The sequence below is a fragment of the Myotis myotis genome, unplaced genomic scaffold, assembly GCF_014108235.1.
Source record: "Myotis myotis isolate mMyoMyo1 unplaced genomic scaffold, mMyoMyo1.p scaffold_m19_p_2, whole genome shotgun sequence".
Classification (NCBI taxonomy): domain Eukaryota; kingdom Metazoa; phylum Chordata; class Mammalia; order Chiroptera; family Vespertilionidae; genus Myotis; species Myotis myotis.
The window spans coordinates 29,938,878-29,960,930 of record NW_023416324.1 but is presented as its reverse complement, the minus strand read 5'-3'; the positions used below and the strand labels follow the sequence as shown (position 1 = coordinate 29,960,930).

Genomic DNA, 22,053 nt, shown 5'->3' with positions numbered 1-22,053 from the left:
TTTTAAGTGTAAAAATATCTATGATGTTAACACCTTCAGCAAATTTGACATATGAAGTTTTGAAGCTTGCTGTTAATACAACAAAATAGCATCCATATCAAACTGCACATATATCAACATATGTGTAATTCCAGCTATTGAAAAAAATCCGCATTATGAACCGGTACACCTAGTATATGTTCTCTGGCTCTTCTCTTCACCTTTTGTATAAATTTTAGAATCAGCTTTTCAAGTTCCACACAAAAACCCTATTTGGATTTTGACTGGAATCCCAATGAATTTATAGATTAACTTGGGAAAAAGTAACTTTTGTATATATAATATTGAACCCTCCCATCTATGATCATGATAGCATTTTCCATTGGTTAAGTATTCTTTAATATAGATTTCTTCTTTAATATACATTTTTAAATTTACTCTATAAAAACTCTTGCTTTTTACTAACATTTTCTAGATGCATTGTAACTTTATTGCTATAATAAATTATATCTTTTTACATTTTTATTTTCAAACCAATTGTTAAGAATGCAACTGATTTTTATAAATTGATCAACTAATTTAATTCAGATTAGCTTATGATGACTGATATGCCAATTTTTTTGTCTGCTTAATTTATCAATTATTCAGAGATATGTATTAAATGAGCCACTAGTGATTGTGGGTTTTCCAATTTTTCCATGTAATTGTGTCAATTTTTGCTTTATATACTTTGAGGCTGTGTTCTTTAGGAGCATACATATGTATAACTTTCATTTTCGTGGTAAACTGTACTTTTTTTTGGTTTTGTTTTGTTAATCCTCACTAGAGGATTTTTCCCATTGCTTTTCAGAGAGTGTGGAAAGAAGGAGGGAGGCAGGGAGCAGGGTAGAGAGGTAGAGAGAGGTAGAGAGAGAGAGAGAGAGAGGGACAGAGACAGAGACATCCAATGGTTGCCTGCTGCATGAGCCCAGACCAGGATTGAGAAGAGAACCCGCAACGCAGGTATATGTCCCGTGCCCTTGACAGGGAATCAAACCTGAGATTCTTTGGTGTGTGGACCGATGCTCCATCCACTGAGAATCACCGGCCATGGCTGAACTGCACTTTTAAAAAATCATCAGATAATGACCTCTAAATGCTTTTTAGACTCAAAGTCTTTGTCTAATTTCAGTATAGTTACACCAACTTTTTAAAAATATATATTTTTATTGATTTTTATAGAGAAAGGGAGAAGGAGAAAGAGAGAAACATCTTTGATTGGCTGCCTACTGCATGCCCCCCACTGGGGATCAAGCCTGCAACCAGAAGAGTGCCTTGACTGGTAATCAAACTGGCAACCTTTCTGAACACAGGATGACACCCAACTGAGCCACACTGGCCAGGGCAACACCAACTTTATTTTGATAATGATTGCCTGGTATATCTTTTATATTCTTCTACTTTCAACATTTTGGGGCATATTTTATCAGGATCTTTTGTAAATAGTATGTAGATTTAAAAATAATCTAATCTGTTAGACTAAATTGATGAGTTTAAGCTCATTTCTTGTGATAACTGATATATTTAAATTTATTGTATTTCCTAGAGTTCTATTTTACTTGATTTTTAAGTTTCTTTTTTCCCTTTACAATTGACTGAATTTTCTTCCCTTCCCCGCCTCATTGATTCAGATGTTAACCATTCTATTTATAATCTTTCAGTGGATCTCCTTAAGACTATAACTGTATAGTTGACATAAGTCAGTCTAAAACTCATCTTTATCTCTAGTCACATTATAAAAACCTTAGAATATTTTAATTACTCCTGAGTTAACAGTGTTTGATAATTTAGTTTCACATTGTTATGCTGAGAATTAATCACTTTTGTTATTATAATTGGTTTTAAATAATTATAGGCAATGCTTTATTAGCTTTGCCCACATGTTACCCAGTCTTTTCTCACCACTATTTCTTGCATCTCATTTCTTCCTTTCTGGGTTCAATGATCTTCCTGAAATATATTCTTCAGTTGTTCTTTCAGCAGATATGTTGGCATCTACTTACATTAGTTTGTTTGAAAATGTCTTCATTTTATATTCATTCTGAAATAATACTCTAACTAGATATAAAACTCTAGATGGACAACTATTTTTCCTAAGAACTTTGGAGATATTATCCTATTATCTTTGTTTTGAACTGCTGCTGTCAAGAAATGTGCTGTCAGCCTAACTGCAATCCTTTTGAAGGAATTCTGTGTGAGTACTTGCTCAGATCTTTTCTTTTGACTTTAGTTATACCATTTTTTTAATGGTTCTGAATCTTTACTGTTGAAAGTATTACATAGGTTCTCCTTTCCCCCCCATAAACCTCTTATACCATGATGTTTTAAGCTGTATATTTGCCTTTACTATACACTCTGGAAAATTCCGTCATTATCTTTGCAAATATTGGTTCTTTTCTATACTTTCTAGTTACTATTTCTGGATTGCATATTCAACATTAATGGACCTTCTAATATTATTGTTTTTGTCTCTTCTCTTTAATATTTCCATTTCTTTATTTGTGCTGCATTCTGAGGAAATTCCTTATATGTCTTTCAGTTAATTCTCTTTTATTTATGTCTATGTTGCTTATATACCTATAATTAACTTTCACTTTTAATGGTTAAGTTTCATTTACAGATGTTCAATTTTTTTTCTCAAATCTGTCTTTGAAAAATAGGATTTTATACTTTTATCATTTAAAAAAGTTCCTCTCTTTGCCCTGGCCAATGTATACAGTGGTTAGAGCATTGGCCCATGCTCCAAAGTTATCAAGGGTATACCTGGGTTGCAGGTTTGAACCCCAAACTGGTCAGGAGGATGTGGGAGGTAACCAATTGATGTGTCTCTCTCACATAGATGTTTCTCTTTCTCTCGCCCTCCTCTCCCACTTCCTTCACCTCCTCTCTCCCTTCCACTTTCTCTGAAAAACCAATGGAAAAAAATATCCTCAGGTGAGGATTAACAACAACCACAAAATAATAAAATTTTCTTCTTTTTATTCTTTAATCATTTTCAAAAATTTAATTTATAATCTCTATCTATCTGATATTTCTATTCTGAAAGTCCTTGGAGTTATAGTCGTACTGTCTGTTGTGTCTACTAATGTCCCACCATGTTGGATTTATTTTGAGAGCTCTGTAATTCTGAAGGGAGTACTCATCTTCACTGGTACTTCACTTTAGGAACTTCTATGACATCTGGGTTGAAAGCAACCAAACTCTCTAGAGAGGTTTTGGGTTTGCTTCTGCTGGGCACTCAGAAATATCTCCATACAACTCTGGAGTTTCTAGACAATACAGGTACCATATCTGAACCCTGGATTTCCATGAGGGAAAGACTGTTTTATCAAGGAGATGACTCCATTCCTGCCCCTACCCAGAGCCCAGGCAGAGACTCTCCTCATCAATGTAACAGTCTTTCACTAAGGAGTAAACATTTGAAGTATTTGATCTGGTTTTATATATGCAGTCTCGGGTCCATTCCTGGCTTGCTTGGGCCCAAGGCCTCATCTTCTATCCTACTGTGGCTGGTAAAAGACAAGATTATTGGAAAGCTCCTTAAAATACCTGCAGGTTTAGTGCATGCACTTAACACTCTAGTTTTCCTCCTTCATTTTAGCCTCTGGAGAGTTTTCTTTCTTTTTTATTCTCACCTGAGGATATTTTCCCATTGATTTTTAGAGAGAGTGGAAGAGAGAGGGAAAGACGGAGAGAAATATCAGTGTGAGAGAACACATCGATTGGTTGCCTTCTGCACATGCCCTGACCAGAGCCCGGGCCAGAGAGGAGCCTGCAACTGAGGTACATGCTCTAGACCAGAATCAAACCTGGGACCCTTTGGTCCGTAGGCCAATGCTCTATCCACTGAGCCAAACCAGCTAGGGCGAGTTTTCTTCCTTTTTAGTAAGCTCAACAAAGCATTTAAAAGGATAGTTGTTGCCCCCACCAAAAATTTTGAGTTATTCTGTAGTGAAAGGTTTTTAAGTTGCCCAGTACACTATATGTATATATATTCTGGAAGCCAGAGTGCTTTAGGGTTTAGACTTTAATAGCAGCACAGGCAACACTAATTCAGTTTCCTTTATAACTCTAACCTCATTAAAGATAAAGAATTCAACTGAGAGCAGACTGAGTGCCTCATCCCTGGAGAAATAAGGAAAAATGAATATGGGTTATTGATCCTTATTCCACCACTTACTAGCCATATGATCTTGGGCAAGTTCCTTATTCAAAAGTATTTGTTTCCTTAACTACTAAGTGGAAATAATATCTGTTTCAGAAAGTTAAGTGTGGGTATTAAGTGAGATAGTGTATATAAACTCCAAACATACTATAAGCACTCAAAAATTGTCTCTTTTCTTTCTCTGTTTAGTATAAGAACTTTATGGAACTCCAAGATTTATAACAAGAACAGCTCCTTTAGATTTATATCACATTTTATATACTTTACTAGTAAACACATTTTAACTTAATTATCCTGTAAGTTAGAATCCCACTTTATACATGAAATCAAAAGGACATAGGTTATTGGTAGAGCTGGGACCCAAAAACCAATAATCATAATTTATAGTCTATATTTATAATTAGCCTCTGGGGATAATTGCTGCTTCATAAGGTACTAAACAATCCTTCTGCTGAATTAGTTTCTGAGAAGGCATCCTCAGGCCATAAGTATAATGTAGATAGCAGAGGCTAAGTAATTGAAAGAATATAAGCATATGACCTTAAGCAATTTAGAGTTGGTGATATCTGAGGGACACCATACCTTGTGGAAAATCCTGACGGGAGCCATTTCAGCTCCATTTAGTGTCTTCAAAAGGAACATGGGCCAAGAGGAGGCATTCAACCGAAATCCTGCAGCAAACATAATAGGCAACAGATAAAAAATATGTTTCAAAGGAAATGGCAATATCAAGTTTTCCCTTTGGAATCCAGCTAGTCTATGTTACAGAATCATAGACTGTTAGGAAAGGACTTAAAAGTTATAGAGGAAATGCCTCATCAGGCAGATGAGAAAATGAGGCACATAGAGGGAATGTAACTTGCCCAAGTGTAATGTTGCAAAGCAAGTAGTGGAACAAAGTCCCCAACCAAGTGGCCTGACTCCAAGACAAGTATTACAGATTCATAGCACCTAAAAAGTTTTCCTTGAAAAATCTAAAATAGATGTGAGATAAAATTAACAAATCCTTAGAAATGGTCTAGACAGTAGAGTGTGAAAGTTCTTCTTAATCATCTCTTAAGAAGAAACCAAGTATGTCAACTGATAAACCCAATATATAAGTAAATCTTTTTAGTTTATTTCAATATAAACTAACTCACTATTTTTCTCTTTCTCTCATTCTTTGGTGTGTGCGCTCTCTCACTTCTCTTTCACACACATACACACCAAGTACAAAACACTTCTTGATCTTCAATTTTACTTAACCAACGAAGGATCAGGCAATGAAGATGAAAGGGATCATCCTGTCCAAAGATATTCATTTTACAAAAAAAGGAAAAAGCCTAGAGAAGCTAATTGTCCATTGTCATTCAGTAAGGAAAAGTCAATAAGAATGTACCATTTAATTAATTAATTATAAAAAGAAGATCATTATTATAGTTAGGTCTTCCAATTAGTGGAAAGAAGTTCCAAGTACTTCTTTCAATTTGGCTTCAACTCTCTCCTGAGATACCGAAATCTAGTGCTTTTTTCATAGCCTCCCAATCTACCTCAGTTTTCCCATTTCTGACAAAAGAACAGGGGCTGCACCAAAGCTGCAGAGCTGGAAATTACAATAGAATCTGATATTTTTGAACTCTTTATTGTGGGTCAGACATCGTGCCAATCACTTTCCACTGACCATCTAATCCTCAAGACAACCCAGTGAGGTAGATATTATCTTCATTTTATAGATGAGGAAAGATATATAAACTGATTAAGATTTCTAAGTGAGCAAATGACAAAGATAGAATTGAAACCCAGACAATCTGACCCTTGAGCCCACACTATACTCTTAACCACTATGTTCAACAGTGTATAGATAAAATGAAAAAGGAAGAATCAGCTTTTGGGATTAAAATTAAATTATTGGTGAAGAAGCAAGAAGGGAGAAGAAAATAGAACTAATAAGATTTACCACCCTATATCTTTTAAACTTTTAGTCTCAAAGCTGGCTAGGCTAAGCCAAGCTTCTAAGGCCGGAAGATAACTTGGGGTAGCTCAATTACACCAACAATGGCGACAGCAATATGGATGCTCCTATCACTTAATCTAAAACTACCATCACTTTTTTGGCTTGTCTAGCTTCCCTCCCTGCCCCCGCCCCTCCTTTTGGAAAAAAATCCCATCCTAATTCTATGTAATTTGTTGAGAATGTCTGTCACATGGCTCTCTCTGCCTAACTGTGGAATGGAAAATAATGCCATTCAAGAGCATTAGATTCCCCGAGACCAGGGTTGGGGAACATCCAGCCCACAAAAACATTTGGTCTGGCCTTGCCAAGGTAACCACAGGCGGGACTTGAAGTTCAGTAAATCTAGGAGCTTTTTTTCATAGCAGCATAAATTTATATTAAGGGAATTATATTAAGGGAATTATGTTATAAATATCCAAATGGCCCTTGGCAGCAAAATGGTTCCCCATCCCTGCCCTAGACCAAGAGTGTGCATGTATTTACCAAGCTGGGTCAACTGTTTTCTGATATGATATGCATATTGGAGGAGAGTCTTTCTCCAAGATCATGGCTAGAGAGAGTTTGTAGATTTGGCATTGCTACATGGAGAACAGAACTGAGAATAAAGCCAAGGTAGAGCAAATGATGGAGAGACATGAGAGTGTTTAAAGCCCCGTGTTCAGACATATTCAATACCAGGCCTTAGACTTCTCCATTATATGAGCCTATAATTCCTGTCCCCTCCTTTCACTTGGTTCGAGTTGGGTTTTTCACTCATAGCCCAAAGAATCTTGACTACTACTCTTCCTTTATCATGGTTAAAAGAAAAAAATTTAAATTTCTGAAGAAATTCAAGTTCAGGCCCAGTCTATGTGTGGGGAAAACAACCTCAGTGGGTTATAATACATGTAAAGGACTTAAAATTCTGCCTGGTATATACTAAATGTTAGACAAATGCTGTCTATTATTTATAATATTATAGATTAAAAGACTGAGGTCAGAGAAATTAAGTAAAATATCTAAGGTTATAATTTTAATAAATACAATATTCAAGAGACAGGATTTAAACCCAACTCCTCTGTCTCCAGAGCCTTCATTATTAAACCTCACATTAATATCTTCAAATATTTCATCACTCAATTTTTCCATACTATCTCTCTAGGTAAAAATAATTGAAGTCATAAGTTTGTGAAAGCAGGAAGAAGAAAAATGACAATTTGAAGGTCTCAAATTAAACAATGGCCTGGGTACTTGCAAGGTGGGTACCTCAGTGCCTGATCATTTCATAATCCCCTCTTTTCTCTTGTCAAATAATGACTGCCAATTTACATGCCCAGCCTAAACCTCATGCTCGTATTTCCAACTGCTTTATTCTATAACTCTACCTGAAATCCAAAAGTGCTTGAATTTTTATTTTTTTATCCTCACCTGAGGATATTTTTTCCATTGATTTTTAGAGAGTGGAAGGGAGAGGGAGAGACAAGAGAGAAACGCCAAAGTGAGAGAGACGCATCAATTGATTGCCTCCCGCATGCCCCTGATGAGAGCCCGGAGCCTACAACCGAGGTATGTGGCCTTGACTAGAATCAAACCCGGGACCCTTTAGTCTACAGACCAACACTCTATCCACTAAGCCAAACCGGCTAAGGCAAAAACAGAACCCTTGACTTTGCTACTCCCTCCAAACTTGTTTTCTTCCTCGTCCTCTCATCTCATCTCATCTCATTTCAGTTAATGCACTACTTATTAAACCCAGGTGCTCAGACCAAAAAGCCTACACTAAGTCACTCTTGATTCCTCCCTTGCTATTACCTCTCAAATACAGTTAATTAGCAAGTCTTGATGGCTCTTTCATCTCATGTAACCTAAATCAAATAGTTTCTCACCATTATATATTCTCACACACTACTAATCACCCTAACTTAAGTCACAGAGTTTGCATAGACTACTGCAAGAGCTTTGTAACAGACTCCCCGCTTCCACTTTTGCATCCTACTGTGTTTTCCACTTAGCAGCCAGAATGTTTTATGTATTTTAAAATATAAATCAGATCACACTTTTATGCTCACATCCCATAATACAAAATAAATCTAAACTATGTATGTATGTTAACAAGATTTACATAATCTGGAACTTGCTTACTTCTTATAACTCATTTCCTATCACTCCTCTGTCCTCCACGCACTGGCCTTTCTATTCCTCAAACATACCAAGCTTCATCCCTCTGCCATGAAAACCCTTCCCTTTCCTCAAATCTGTAACAATTAGTAGCTGCTGAAATCTCAACTCCTCAGAGAGGCATTCCTAGACTACCCTCTCTAAAATAGACTTCTAAATCCCACTCCCTTCTATTTATCCTTAACTCTTATCATTGCCTGAATTTTTCTTTATTTTCCCTTGTAATGTGTATGCATTTTCCAACTGGAATATAAGCTCAATAAGAGTTTTATTGAACAAAGAAGAAAATCTCCACTTATTACATGGGTGCCAGGAATTGATGAATGCTATAAAAATCACGTGTGGCAGAGTTTATTAATGATCTGGCAGGTGAGGCTATGGAAACTCAAGGTTAAAAGTAAAGGTAAAGCAACTTATCAGTAGCCACGTAACTAAGCTAGTAAGTGGCTGAGTGAATTTCACAAAGCCAGGTCTCTAATTCTAAACCTAGGCATGCTGCAAGTGTTATATGCTTACCTTAAAAACACTGACATGGAACCAGTTATAAAAGCTTCCAGGTGCTCACCAGATGGTGAGGCTACTAAATATGTTAGGGTCCAGCTGTTCAAACTTAACAGCGTCTTCTTGAAGCTCTGGACTTAAATGCAGAGCAACAGGTCCAGAATCTAATAATAGTTCATGCCCTCTGGTGGCAGGTAAGAGAACAGCACTCATACCAGAAACCACCTGTTATGGGCCCTACTCTCCACCCCACCACTGTCCTATATAATAATTCTAAGCTTCGTGAAGTTATTAGACATATGGCTGTCAAGATGATTCCATGACACTCCCAACTCATTCTCTCCTCCCAGAGGAGTTTTACATACATGTACATATAAAAATACATGTACAGAAATATGTCACTCACTGTACAACCTCGAACAACTCATTTCTCTTTTCTTATTTCTGTATTTGTCAGAGGAAAATACTGAGTTAAAGCAGTGCTTCCAAACTGAGGTTTGGTGACCTATCTCCATGCTACCCCAAGGCTGAGAGAAACAAGAAGTGGAACTGGGAGATGTTGAATAAACTGTCTTTTCTTAGGAGGAAGTGATTGTACTTGGGAAGGATTGTTAAGGTTCCTTTACCTCTGATAGGACTCTATCACCATTTCGCTGCTACATTCCCATATACAGATTCAAACACAAGTTAATTCAGGTTAATTTCATTGGAGGTGGGGGTTGTGACTAATCTTGAGATAGTCATAGGTATAGATGGTCTGGCATTACCCAATGCTAGGGGTTTTGCTGCAGACAAAAAGAAGTTCAGTAAATATTGTAAAAATTAACTTTATAAATAAGCATTTAAGCCACCATGGTTAAGTTACTTCACTCTAAAATTTTGTTTTTGTCCCTCCACCCTCTACATTTCTATAAAGAGTTCAAATTTCTATGACCAGAAAATGAGATATGCATCTTAAAAATTCCCTTTTCTATTGACAAGCCCTGGAGACTACTTAGCAAATGAGAAGGCTGATCAGTGACAGAAACATACAAAGGGTTCAAGTCAATGTACCACAAATACACCAGAGCACGTGATCAAGTTTGCTGAGCAGGGAGTTTGTACTAGGATCCTGACATACTTGGCTAGTGGTCTCACAGAGGCCAGTTTCTGCTTTAAATCAACGACTATCAAACTTGGACACTGGGATCCCCCGGGGAGCACTAAAGAATACATCAGAATCACCCCTAGGCATTCTGATTTAATTGCTCTAAGGCCTACATACTGAATTCCCCAATTGATTCTAACTGGCAGCCAAGTTTGAGAACTAGTGATCCAGACGGGTCTAATTAGAAGAAACAATCATACTCTTGAGCAGTAAAAGAGATCAGTAAGGCAAGAGTACGTGAGGAAAAGGTTGGCAGCACTGAGATAACTTCACCGGTGAATCATTCTACCTTCCCATTTTCGCCCCTAGAGAACTCTGCAAGAGAGTAATGATTGTTCCTATGTGAACAGAACACACGCACACGTACACGCAAACGCACGCACGCACACACACACCATACAAGACTTTAATGGAGAAGAATGCTCTTCTAGAACAATGCTTCCCAAATATAGACAGACCAATTGCATTAGAATCTCGGGAGAGCCATTTACCATGCAGAATCCCAAGCCCCATTACCTAGAGATTCTGATTCAGCAACTCTGGGGAGAGGTCCAGAGGAGGCCTGGGGAACATGAACACACACACATATATATGTATAGTTACATACATAATTTATTCAAAACTTTTTATTTTGAAAAATTTTAAACCTAGAGAAAAATAGCAAAACCAGTATATGAACAACTATGCATCTTTCACCTAGATTCAATAACTAACATTTCACCACATTTTGTTTCCATATATCTACACACACTTTTTCCTTTGGACTATGTGAAAGTTAGAGACATCATGAGACTTCACCCCAAATACGTCAGTACATTTGTCCTCAGAACAAAGACATTCTCCTTTTAACGCTGCAATATTACCATACCCAAGAACTTTAATATTCTTATGTTCCCCAAAATGTTTATAACTGTTTTTTTTAAATATAGGGTCCAATAAAGAATCACATATTGCATTTGGTTGTCATGTTTCTTTAGACACCATCAATGTACAATAGCCTTGTTCTTTTGTTTTTCATGAAGAGTCTGGGCTAATTATTTTACCGAATATCCCACAATTTGGAATTTTTCGGATGGTTTCCTTACAATTACGTTGATGCTAAACAGTTTTAACATAGACACTATACAAGTAAAGTTGAGTACTTTTTACTTCAAGAGGCACATAGTATCAATTTGTCAAATTATTGATGATACTAAATTTGATCAGTTAAGTTGCAGATTTCCTCACAGCAATTCCCCTTTGTAGTTAATAGGCCATCAGAGGGAAGAACTTTGAGATTATGTGAATATCATATTTTCCAATAAGATTTTTTACCCTCTGGTCTCAACATTGATTATCCTTCCCTGAATAAATTAAAATAATTTTCTACCATTCCATCTATATTTTATTAGCTGGTATTCTGTAAAGATGATGTTTCCCTGCAACTCTTTAAAAAAATTTTTTTTTTTTTAATTTCAGAGAGGAAGGGAGAGGGAGAGATAGAAACATCAATGATGAGAGAGAATTACTGACTGCCTCCTACACGCCCCCACTGGGAATCGAGCCCACAACTCAGGCATGTGCCCTTAACCAGAATAGAACCTGGGACCCTTCAGCCCACAGGCTGACACTCTATCCACTGAGCCAAACTGGCTAGGGGTGCAACTCTTGATATTTTTATGTATCACTGGGACCCATGAATGCTATTACCACTGTTCTTTTATTTTTGTTCTTTTTGATACTCATATTGTTTCAATTTTGGTTAGTAAGAACTCCTTCAAGTTGGCTCCTGTGTCCTTTTGATATGTCCTCATCATTCTTTGAGACTTCTCTCCTGTCTGACATAAAATGTTCCAGAATCATCTTATATTTTCTTGCCGGAAGCCAGTCCATCCTTGCTGCTTGACACAGTCGCTGCAGGATAGAAACATCTGCACAGCATATGTTTCAAGGGACCTGGCGTATATAGCATACTGTTCTTACTATGTTTGCTCCCCTTAGCGCTGTGTGTTTTAACCAAGGTCACCTCTCCGAGAAAGGTTGTTTCCCCAGGTAGGGATTTTTCCCTGAAGTTAGGGAGGAGATGAAACTCCTTAACTAATAAGTGCCAGGCGGGTAGTTAATCACTTTAACTACAAACAATCATGCTTAAACTACATAATCTTTACTTCCTGGAATGGAGATAAGAAACGCCCTAACCTTTGTAATAGAAATTGACAGGATTAAAATCAACTGGTATAAATACGGATGTAACAAAACAATAAACGGCAGGAGATCCAGACCAGAACTTGGCTGGAGATCCTGGCTGGAGATCCTGGCTAGGCTGCTGATCAACTGAACACTGTCTCCGTGTCCTTCCTTCTTCGCCGACTCCGTCTACGCCTTTGGGAACCCCTGGACCTGCTGGGGTTGGACCCCATCATTTTCTCTTCTGCTCAGCCTTAGAATCAGCCATTTCTCCAAAAATCTTGATTCCTTTTAGTAGAGAATGTGATTTAGAAACCAAGGTATGCTATTGCTTCTGAGGTATCATTGCTTCTAGGCCTTTTCAATAAACAAAACTTGGGGGGGGGGAATATATATATATATATATATATATATATATATATATATATATATATATATGGGACATGCAGGTTATTATTATTATATTAGCTTTATTAACTCAAAAGAATGTCACAATGGCACAGTAATCCTACTTTTGCCCAGCCCTGTACATGAATGATTTGAATTGAAGGTATCTTAACTTTAAAGTTAAGAGTTCATACAGATAACTCCAATTCAAATTCTATATTGCAAGGTTATTCATCTCCCATTCTATATTTGTATCTTATTTACTCATTTGCTCTATGTTTAATACATAAAAACCCATTAACATTAAGAAAAAGTCAGAATTTCTTTGCAGTTCCACTTTTTCTTTAAAATATGCCCCATTAAAAGTATACTGAGAAGATTCTGTGTTCAGGTTATTTGAATTAATTCTTTTTTCAATGTGATTATCATATCCACAGTTCAGTTTGTTGTCAATTTTAGAATATGCTTCGTTCATTTTTTTAAATTTAATTTTATTAAGTAAAACATTTACATTTCAAAAATCAAAAGAATATAAAGGGGTATTCTCAGAGAAGTTTCATTCTCCTTCCTGTAATTTTTACTGTTTTCTCATTCCCAATAAGTTGTGACCTTTTCATTATTTTCTGGTGTAACATTCCAGTGTTTTTTAATAAAACTATGTCTGTAAAAATATAATTTCCTGCATGTTATACATGTGTATGTGTGTATATGCTTTCCCTTTCTCAAAAACAAATGGTATTAAGTACATTTACACTGTTGTGCAACCATGACCACCATCCATTTCCAGTATTTTTTCATCTTCCCCACCCGAAACTCTATACCTATTAAACAATAACTCCCACCTTCCTCCCAGCTCCTGGCAACCACCAAGTTATTTTCTGTTTCTGTGAATTTCTCAATTTTAAGTGGAATTATATACTATTTGTCCTTTGTGACTGGCTTGAAATACTTAGCAAAATGTCTTCAAGGTTCATCCACACTATAGCATGTGTCAGGATTTCCTTCTCTTAAAGGCTGAATAATATTCCACTGTATGTATATAGCACATTTTGTTTATTCATTCTTTTGCTGAGGAACACTTGGGTTTCTCTGACTTTTTGGTTATTGTGAATAATACAGCTAAACATAGGTATAAAAATATCTGCTTGAGTCCTGCTTTCATTATTTTGCCTATATACCCTAAAGTGGAATTTGTGGATCATATGGTAATTCTATTTTTAAATTTTTGAGGAACTGCTATGTTTTCCATACTGGCAGCACCATTTTACACTCCCATTAGCAATACACAGAGTTCCAATTTCTTCACATCTTCACCAACATTTGTTACTCTCTACTTATTTGATAATAGGCAACAATCCTAATGGGTGTGAAATGGTTTTTTTTTTTTTCATTGTGGTTTTGATTTGATTTTCCGCATTAGAGATTTGAACATCATTTTAAAATTTTATTTTTATGGAACTTATTGGGCTGGCATTGGTTGATAAAATTATATAGGTTTCAAGTGTAAAATTCTATAATACATTGTCTATATATGGTATTGTGTTCACCACCAAAAGTCAAATCTCCTTCTATTACCATTTATCTTCCCTCATCCTCCTTTCCCTCTTGTAATCACTATACTGTTGTCTGTGTCTTTGAGGTGTTTTATTATTTTTTTTACTTAATCCCTTCACTTTTTTCACCTGGCCCCCCAAGCACCCTCCCCTCTGACAGTTGTCAGTCTGTTCTCTGTATTTATGACTCTGTTTCTATTTTGTTCATTAGATTCCACATATAAGTGCAATCACATGGTATTTTTCTTTCTCTGACTTATTTCACTTAGCATAATACTCTTCAGGTCCATTCATGCTCTTGCAAAAAGGAAGATTTCCTTCTTTTTTTTATGGCTTAGTATTCCATTGTGTAAAATTTACCACAGCTTTTTTTCCCTTAAATATATATTTTTATTGATTTCAGAGGGGAAGGGAGAGAAAGAGATAGAAACATCAATGATGTGAGGGTATCATTGATTGGCTGCCTCCTGCATACCCCCAACTGGGGATCAAGCCCGCAACCCAAGAATGTGCCCTTGACCGTAATCGAACCCGGGACCCTTCAGTCTGCAGGCCTATGCTCTATCCACTGAGCCAAACCAGCTAAGGCTACCACAGCTTTTTTTATACACTCATCTACTCCCAAAAAAACCCACTTTACTCTGCCATGATGAATTGTTTTAATATGTTGAATTCTAATTCCTAATATTGTATTTAAAATTTTTATAACAACATTCATACATGACTCTGTGTGTGTGTTGTATGTGCTGAAATCAAGTTTAGATATCAAAGTTCTACCTGCCTCATAAAAAGTATTTGGATGTCTCCCTACTTTTTATTTTATTTTATTTTGATTTTTTAATATATTTTTATTAATTTCAGAGAGGAAAGGAGATAGAAACATCAATGATGACAGAGAATCATTGATTGCCTGCCTCTTGCATGCCCCCTACTGGGGATTGAGCCCACAATCCGGGAATGTGCCCTTGACCAGAACTGAACCCGGGACCCTTCAGTTCAAAGGCTCATGCTCTATCCATTGAGCCAAAACAGCATGGGGCTACTTTTTTAAAAAATTGATTTGAGAGACAGAGTGAGAGAAAAGAAAGGGGGAGGGAAAGAGAGAGAGACAATGATTTGTTGTTCCACTTATTCATGCATTCATTGGTTGATTCTTGTATGTACCCTGACTGAGAATTGAACCTGCAACCCTGGCTTATGGGAATGATCAACTGAGCCAAGTACCCTGGAATTGGGTCTTCAATTGAGATTATTTTGTCGTTTTTCAATTTTTTCCTGATTTTGGAAAATTCTATTTTCACATCTTTTATGTGATGTCCATTGTGCATTTCTAGTTTGACTTTTAAAATTTGTGATTCAGTGTATTTCCTATCTGTCAATACTTGATTAATTGAATTTGAGTTGGTGTACAACAACTTTCCTCTGGTGAGTCACTGATTTTGGCAGTAGGATTTTCAGTAATTAAAATGGTTTTACCTTCTTTTTTTTCCATATAGAAACTTTTTACAGATGTTGACTGCTGTTTACTAATCATTTGAAATGTCTTATATTTTTCGGGACCAGCAAAAACAGGAGGTTCTGTTTTGGCAGGGATCTTGAGTATTTCTGTTGGCATAGTGAAATATAGTTTCTTTAGTAGAAGAGCCTATTTGGGTTGGGATGGGAGGTTTGGTGTATCTTTTGATTTTATGATTCTCTTTTGTTTCTGTATAAATTGCTACTCCTTGCTTCCTTCTTTTCCTTCAGAATTATGTGTCCTTTCCTACCAAAAGTAGTTATCTTCCCAAGACTGCTATCTCTAGTTCTTTACACTTTCAATTCACTCTCTTCCTTCTGATTCCCCAATAGCCAATGCTCTAATCCAGCGGTTCTCAACCTGTGAATCGCAACCCCCTTTAGGGGTCGAATGACCCTTTCACAGGGGTCGCCTAAGACCATCGGAAAACACATATATAATTACATATTGTTTCGTGATTAATCACTATGCTTTAATTATGTTCAATTTGTAACAATGAAAATACATCCTGTATATCAGATATTCACATTACGATTCATAACAGTAGCAAAATTACAGTAATGAAGTAGCAATGAAATAATTTTATGGGTGGGGGTCACCACAACATGAGGAACTGTATTAAAGGGTCACGGCATTAGGAAGGTTGAGAACCACTGCTCTAATCCAATAGGTCTTAGCTGTGTTCTCAGTATTTCCCACTCTGAATGGGACTACTAGTATATTTCTCTGGCGGTGATTTTAGCTATGTTAAACCCACATTGTCCTCTTTTTTATGCACTTCCCACCTATATAAAACACTTCATTTTGGTATGGATCTGTTACTGGCTATACTGGTTTCAGATCTTTTATCTATGTAGATTAACATGTAATTGAAACTTGTGATATTCTTGACTCCTACTTATGTTTAGACATGAGTTATGGGTGGTTTGATTTACTCTCCTATTTGATCTGCACATTTCTGGAGAATTTATGGAAATATTTTTATTTTGATGATCAGCACTATCCCTGGGACCTTATATTTTTAATAGCCTCTCAAGATACTTCAAAATAGTGATTCATAAAGTAGGTTGAGAACAATCCAGTACCACGCAGTTATAAAGAGGATTGAAGTATGTCTCCAAACTACTAAGAAGTCATTTTAGGACATATCAAATGAAAGAAGCAAAGTTGAGAAAAGTATGCATAAAATGCTGTCCTTTATATAAGAGGGTGGAGGTTACATATCTATGTGTGTACACCCTCATGCACACACGGATATATTTGTTTATACTTTTTAAAATGGAATTTAAACCATAAAAGTCAAAGAAACTGGTTACCTATGGCAGAGGAAAGAAATAGGATGATGGGGATTTCTCTGAATATACTTTGTTTTATAGATTTGACTTTAAGAACAATGTATATCGTTTATGTATTTATAAAGCAACATTTTTAAAAAATATTTTTTTATTGATGTCAGAGAGGAAGGGAGAGGGAGAGATAGAAACATCAATGATGAGAGAGATTCACTGATCAGCTTCCTCCTGCATGTCCCACACTGGGGATTGAGCCCATAACCCAGGCATGTGCACCAATACTCAACCACTGAGCCACACCAGCCAGGCTAAAAAAACGATCTTTAAAAATTAAACAAGTGAATCTAAGTTTATATCAAATTGGTGGCATGGCCACCCAGAGGGAAACTAATGCAAATGACCTTATAACATCATTAGAGGCCTGGTGCACGAATTCATGCACCAGTGTGGTCCCTCAGCCTGGCCTGCGGGATCGGGCTGAAACCAGCTCTCCGACATCCCCTGAGGGGTCCTGGATTGCTAGAGGGCGCAGGCCAGGCCAAGGGACCCCACTGGTGCACTATCAGGGCCAGGGAGGGACATGGGAGGTTGGCCAGATGGGGAGGGACCACAGGAGAGCTCCAGGGCGTGTCCGGCCCATCTTGCTCAGTCCTGATCGGCCAGACCCCAGCAGCAAGCTAACCTACTGGTTGGCGCATCTTCCCCCTGGTGGTTAGTGCACGTCATAGCAACTGGTCGACCAGTCGACGATCTGTCCCCTGGTGGTCAGTGCAGTGAATGTCATAGCGACTGGTCAACTGTCTGCCCCCTGGTGGTTAGTGCACGTCATTGCAAGCGGTTGAGCGGCCTTAGCATATCATTAGCATATTATGCTTTGATTGGTAGAACGGACGACAGGACACTTAGCATATTAGGCTTTTATTATATAGGATTAGACTTTCTTGAGGGTAAGAAAAAAATTTGTAAAAAACTCAAACATTATTTAGGTCTCATAATGGTGGCAAGTGTTGGTATTGCTATTCTGAGACTCATATATATGTATTATAGGATAAAACAAATGATTTTTAGTGACATGGAAAACTAGAGTTTTGGGATGGTACAAAGGCAATACAGATTTAAGAGACTGAAGATAAAATCAGTAAAAACACCATTGTCCTGAATTTTAGTAGGAAGTATTCATATAAACTAATGATTTTTTATCCTAATAAAAAAGATGCTCCTACCTCTCAATACCAAAAAGACCTAGAAAGAATGATCAACTCAATAGCACTGAGCAATCTAGTGCTTAGATTATAGTCTCTAAATACCACCTCCCACTAAAAGGAGCCTAGGCACCTAAAAGAAATAGCCAATTCTTTATTTGGGCCAAGAAATGTATAAGATGAGCAAGGAACATTTTAAATTCCAAAAATCAAAGAGAGCTATCAAATAATAAAGAGTCAGGAGACAACCTGATGAAGCTTTTATGAGGCCAAAGATGGGATACTTCAAGAATCAATAAAAACAATTAGTGCAATGAAGTGAAACATATCAAATATGTATGAATCCTTGAGTTAATGATACTAAACAGCAACAACAAACCCTCTTTAAATATTTTTTGGAGAATGTTAGTAAAGCAATTCATTATTTTGAAAATTGGTAAAGAAAATAATCAAGCATTTAAACCATCTTTCTTACATGAATTATGCCTAAGGATAACCAAGTAGTTGATGAAAGTTTATTTTAATAGGTATAGTCCACTTAATTTATATGGATGGAATGAATGGTAAAATTACAATTCCCCATTTTGCAAGCATGATAAATTGACAAATTTAACCAGAGGTCAGCAAACTATAGCCAGCAGGCAATGCCACCCGTTTTGTAACTAGTGTTACTGGAACACAGCTTGCCCGTCTGTTTATGTATTGTCTATGGCTGCTTTGGCATTACAAAGGTAAAGTTAAGTAGCTGCAATAGAGAATCTAAGGCCCCATAAAGCCAGTAATATTTACTATCTGACCCGTTAAAAAAATTTGGGAAGCCCAGATCTAGACCACAAGCAGTAATGACTACTACATTATAAAAATGAGGACTATCAGACCAAAGAGCTTCCTAATAGAAGTAAACACCACCATCTATAAAATATTCATAGGAAAAAAAACTGAACCTGAACATGATCAAGCTTCTAGATCTAGCTACCAATTTCTAGGAAAGAGGATAGAGAAACATGTTAAATGATACTATAGAGATACAATCAGCAAAATCTAATTATGGAAAATTTTGAAGAAAAATGACTTAGATTTTTCAACACATAAATTTCCAGAAAAAAACTGAGAGAAGGAGAACCCAAAGATTAAAAGAGGCTTAAGGGACATATCAATCAACTGCAATATGTGGATCTTATTTGAATCCTGATTCAAAGAAACTATAATGTATGTGTGTGTGTGTGTGTGTGTGTGAGAGAGAGAGAGAGAGAGAGAGAGAAAGAGAACAGAGAAAATTTAAACACTGAGTAAAAAATTTGTTGATATTAAAAAGTATTAATTTATGTGATGTTATAATTGTGTTTAAAATTATTGTTTATGAGAGATACAGATTAAATATTTAATGACAAATACTATGGGTGATTGAGCAGAAGGCAGGGAGTGTGTAAAGATACAGATAAAACAAGATGGACTTTGTTGATAAATATCAAGGATAAAGGATACATGGATATTCACAGTGCTATTCTTTCTACCTTTGTATACATTTGAAATTTTACATTATAAATAATTTTTTTAATAGGGGAAAATGCTAAATAACCACCTGGGGAGCGCTTTCAAACAATACATATTCTCTTATGCTCAATTAATGTAGCACGACCTCCCGATGGGAACATAGCCCTTACATACAAAACCCATAACCCATCTCTCTCTATCCTCCACTGAGACTCACTGCAATCATGATTCATAGTAACTACAAAGATGGGCTAAATCTCTCAGTTATATTAAGACAAAAGAAGAAAAAGATGAATCTGATCTTTAGGAGAAAAATCTAGTGAGGTTATTAGTTTAAGTGAAATAATACATTTTACTGAATAATTAAAAGTGAGAAAATCCCAGGACCAAATGAGAATTTAGGGAAAAGGAGATAAGGGACCCTTCTAATAGTCATCCTTTCTATTGGGAGATTTTCCTTTCACCTCTTGTTATTATTGTAGGATTTGTTAAAAGCTCTATGGTTTTTTGAAGCAGATTAAATGGCAAGACCTCCTTCCATTCTGTCTATCGTTTAAATGGGAATTGACAAGGAAGGATGAAGGGTGTGGTTTTTTGTTAGCAAAAGAAGAGTTTGAGAGATGCTTGAATATTATAAGTTAATGTAGAGATGGAGATGTCCAGATTTTACAGCTCATTTTATTTAAGGTGAGCCTTTTCTTTTGGACCATATGAAAAAGAAGAGGCAGGCAGGGGACCCTAGGCTTTCCCATAATGGGATGTATAATTTTGGGAAGATAATTAATTGGTTAAAGAGGACTTGGGTCTAATTACTCACCCAGAGGGGGCTGCAGCATACCCCCATTCTTCTCACAGTTCCCAATAGGCTGGATTTCAGTTGAGTCAACCAGCCGCCAGAAGTCATTCTTGTTGTCGCTGCCATCAAGGCGAAGGCGGAGGCGAGCTCCTGTTAGTCCAACTACTGTAGCGATACAGGTAGATGTGGTGTTCCTGGGATCCTGTGCCTCTAATTTCATGCTGATCTTGAACTCGTTGCTTGGAGGTGTGTAAGACTGAGGAGAACAAGCCATGGGGATTAGGCAGACTAAGGTAAGTGGCATTTTCAGTAAGGATGTTAGATGGAACCTGAAAATTCATGCCTTGGACTCAAAGTGGTTACAGCTTGACCAGGGACAAACCACTGTGAATTATTCCCTAATACTTAGGAAGATTTACATACAAAAGAAACACTAGAAGGTAAGAAAGGGAAAAAATTACTTTCCACTGAAGCATCAAATATTGACTCACACCAGTAAGAAAAGGACAAGAGTGCCTCAAATGGTCCTTACTTAATACTCTCTCATCTTATTTTCTCCAACTCTCTAATTCTCTAGGTATTCATGTTTTCTTTTTAGAAATCATCCAATTTACCTATTATATACTAAGTGTCTCTTCATGAAGTGGTATAGTATATATTGCTTTGTAAATCCAGCAGACTACTTTACACAGACTACTATTGGGGGGAGGTGTCAATTTTTTTCTTATTTTGACATTGATATATAAATCAATTTATATCTTTAAAAGCAATTTTAAGTTATAATTCATATAAAATATACACTTTGGTAAATCTTGACATATGAATACATCCATGATGCCATATACATATATATATATACCTTTGAAACCATCACCACAATCAAGATGATGAACATGGACATGTTCTCGCATGTCTCTTTATAGTCCTTCTGTCTAGCCCTTCCCAGACCCGTTTCCAGACAAATACTGATCTACTTTCACTGTAGATTGAGTTATATTTTCTAGTCTTCAATGGAATTATAGAGAATATACTCTTTGTTTTTTTGTCCAGCTTCTTTCACTCAGCGTAACAATTCTGATATTCATCCATATTGTTAAATGTACCAATAATTCATTTTTGTTTTTGTTTTTTAAAGACTTTCTTTTAGAGCAGCTTTCGGTTCACAACAAAACTGAGAGGAAGATACAGAGATTTCCCATATACACCCTATCTCCACACATGAACAGCCTCTCCTATTACCGGCATCCCCCACCACAGTGGTACATTTGTTACAATTGATGAACCTACATTGATACATCATAATCTCTCAAAGCACACAGTTGACAGGAGGGTTCTCTCTTGGTGTTGTACACTGGGTTTGGACAAAGGTATAATGACATTTATCTATCATTATAGTATCATACTAAATAGTTTCACTGGCCAAAAAGTCCTCAGTGATCTGCATATTCATCCTTCCTCCACTCAACCACTGGCAACTACTGATCTTTTCATCACTGTCTCTTTTCTAGAATGTATGTAGCCTTTTTAGATAGGCTTCTTTTCTTTTGTAATAAGCATTTAAGTTTCCTTTATGTCTTTTCATGGCTTGATAGCTAATTTCCTTTTAGGGGCGAATAACACTCCTTTGTCTGGCTATACCACAGTTTATTCATTCATCTACTGAAGG

The 22,053-nt window shown here is 36.6% G+C and overlaps 1 protein-coding gene across 17 annotated transcripts in view; it reads right to left on the bottom strand.

Annotated features, from left to right (window-relative positions):
- SCMH1 (Scm polycomb group protein homolog 1) overlaps positions 1 to 22,053 on the bottom strand; it is a 146,333-nt gene that overhangs the window by 54,682 nt on the left and 69,598 nt on the right. For 14 of the 17 annotated variants that reach the window (XM_036347224.1, XM_036347231.1, XM_036347237.1 and 11 more), the window contains 2 exons: positions 20,409 to 20,643; positions 4,766 to 4,854 (listed from right to left, as the gene is read on the bottom strand). In XM_036347224.1, coding sequence (XP_036203117.1) covers positions 4,766 to 4,854; positions 20,409 to 20,643 — 324 coding nt within the window. Of the gene's footprint in view, positions 1 to 4,765; positions 4,855 to 10,497; positions 10,544 to 20,408; positions 20,644 to 22,053 lie in introns of those variants that run through there. The other 3 variants (XM_036347240.1, XM_036347241.1, XM_036347236.1) reach the window with 2 other exon arrangements.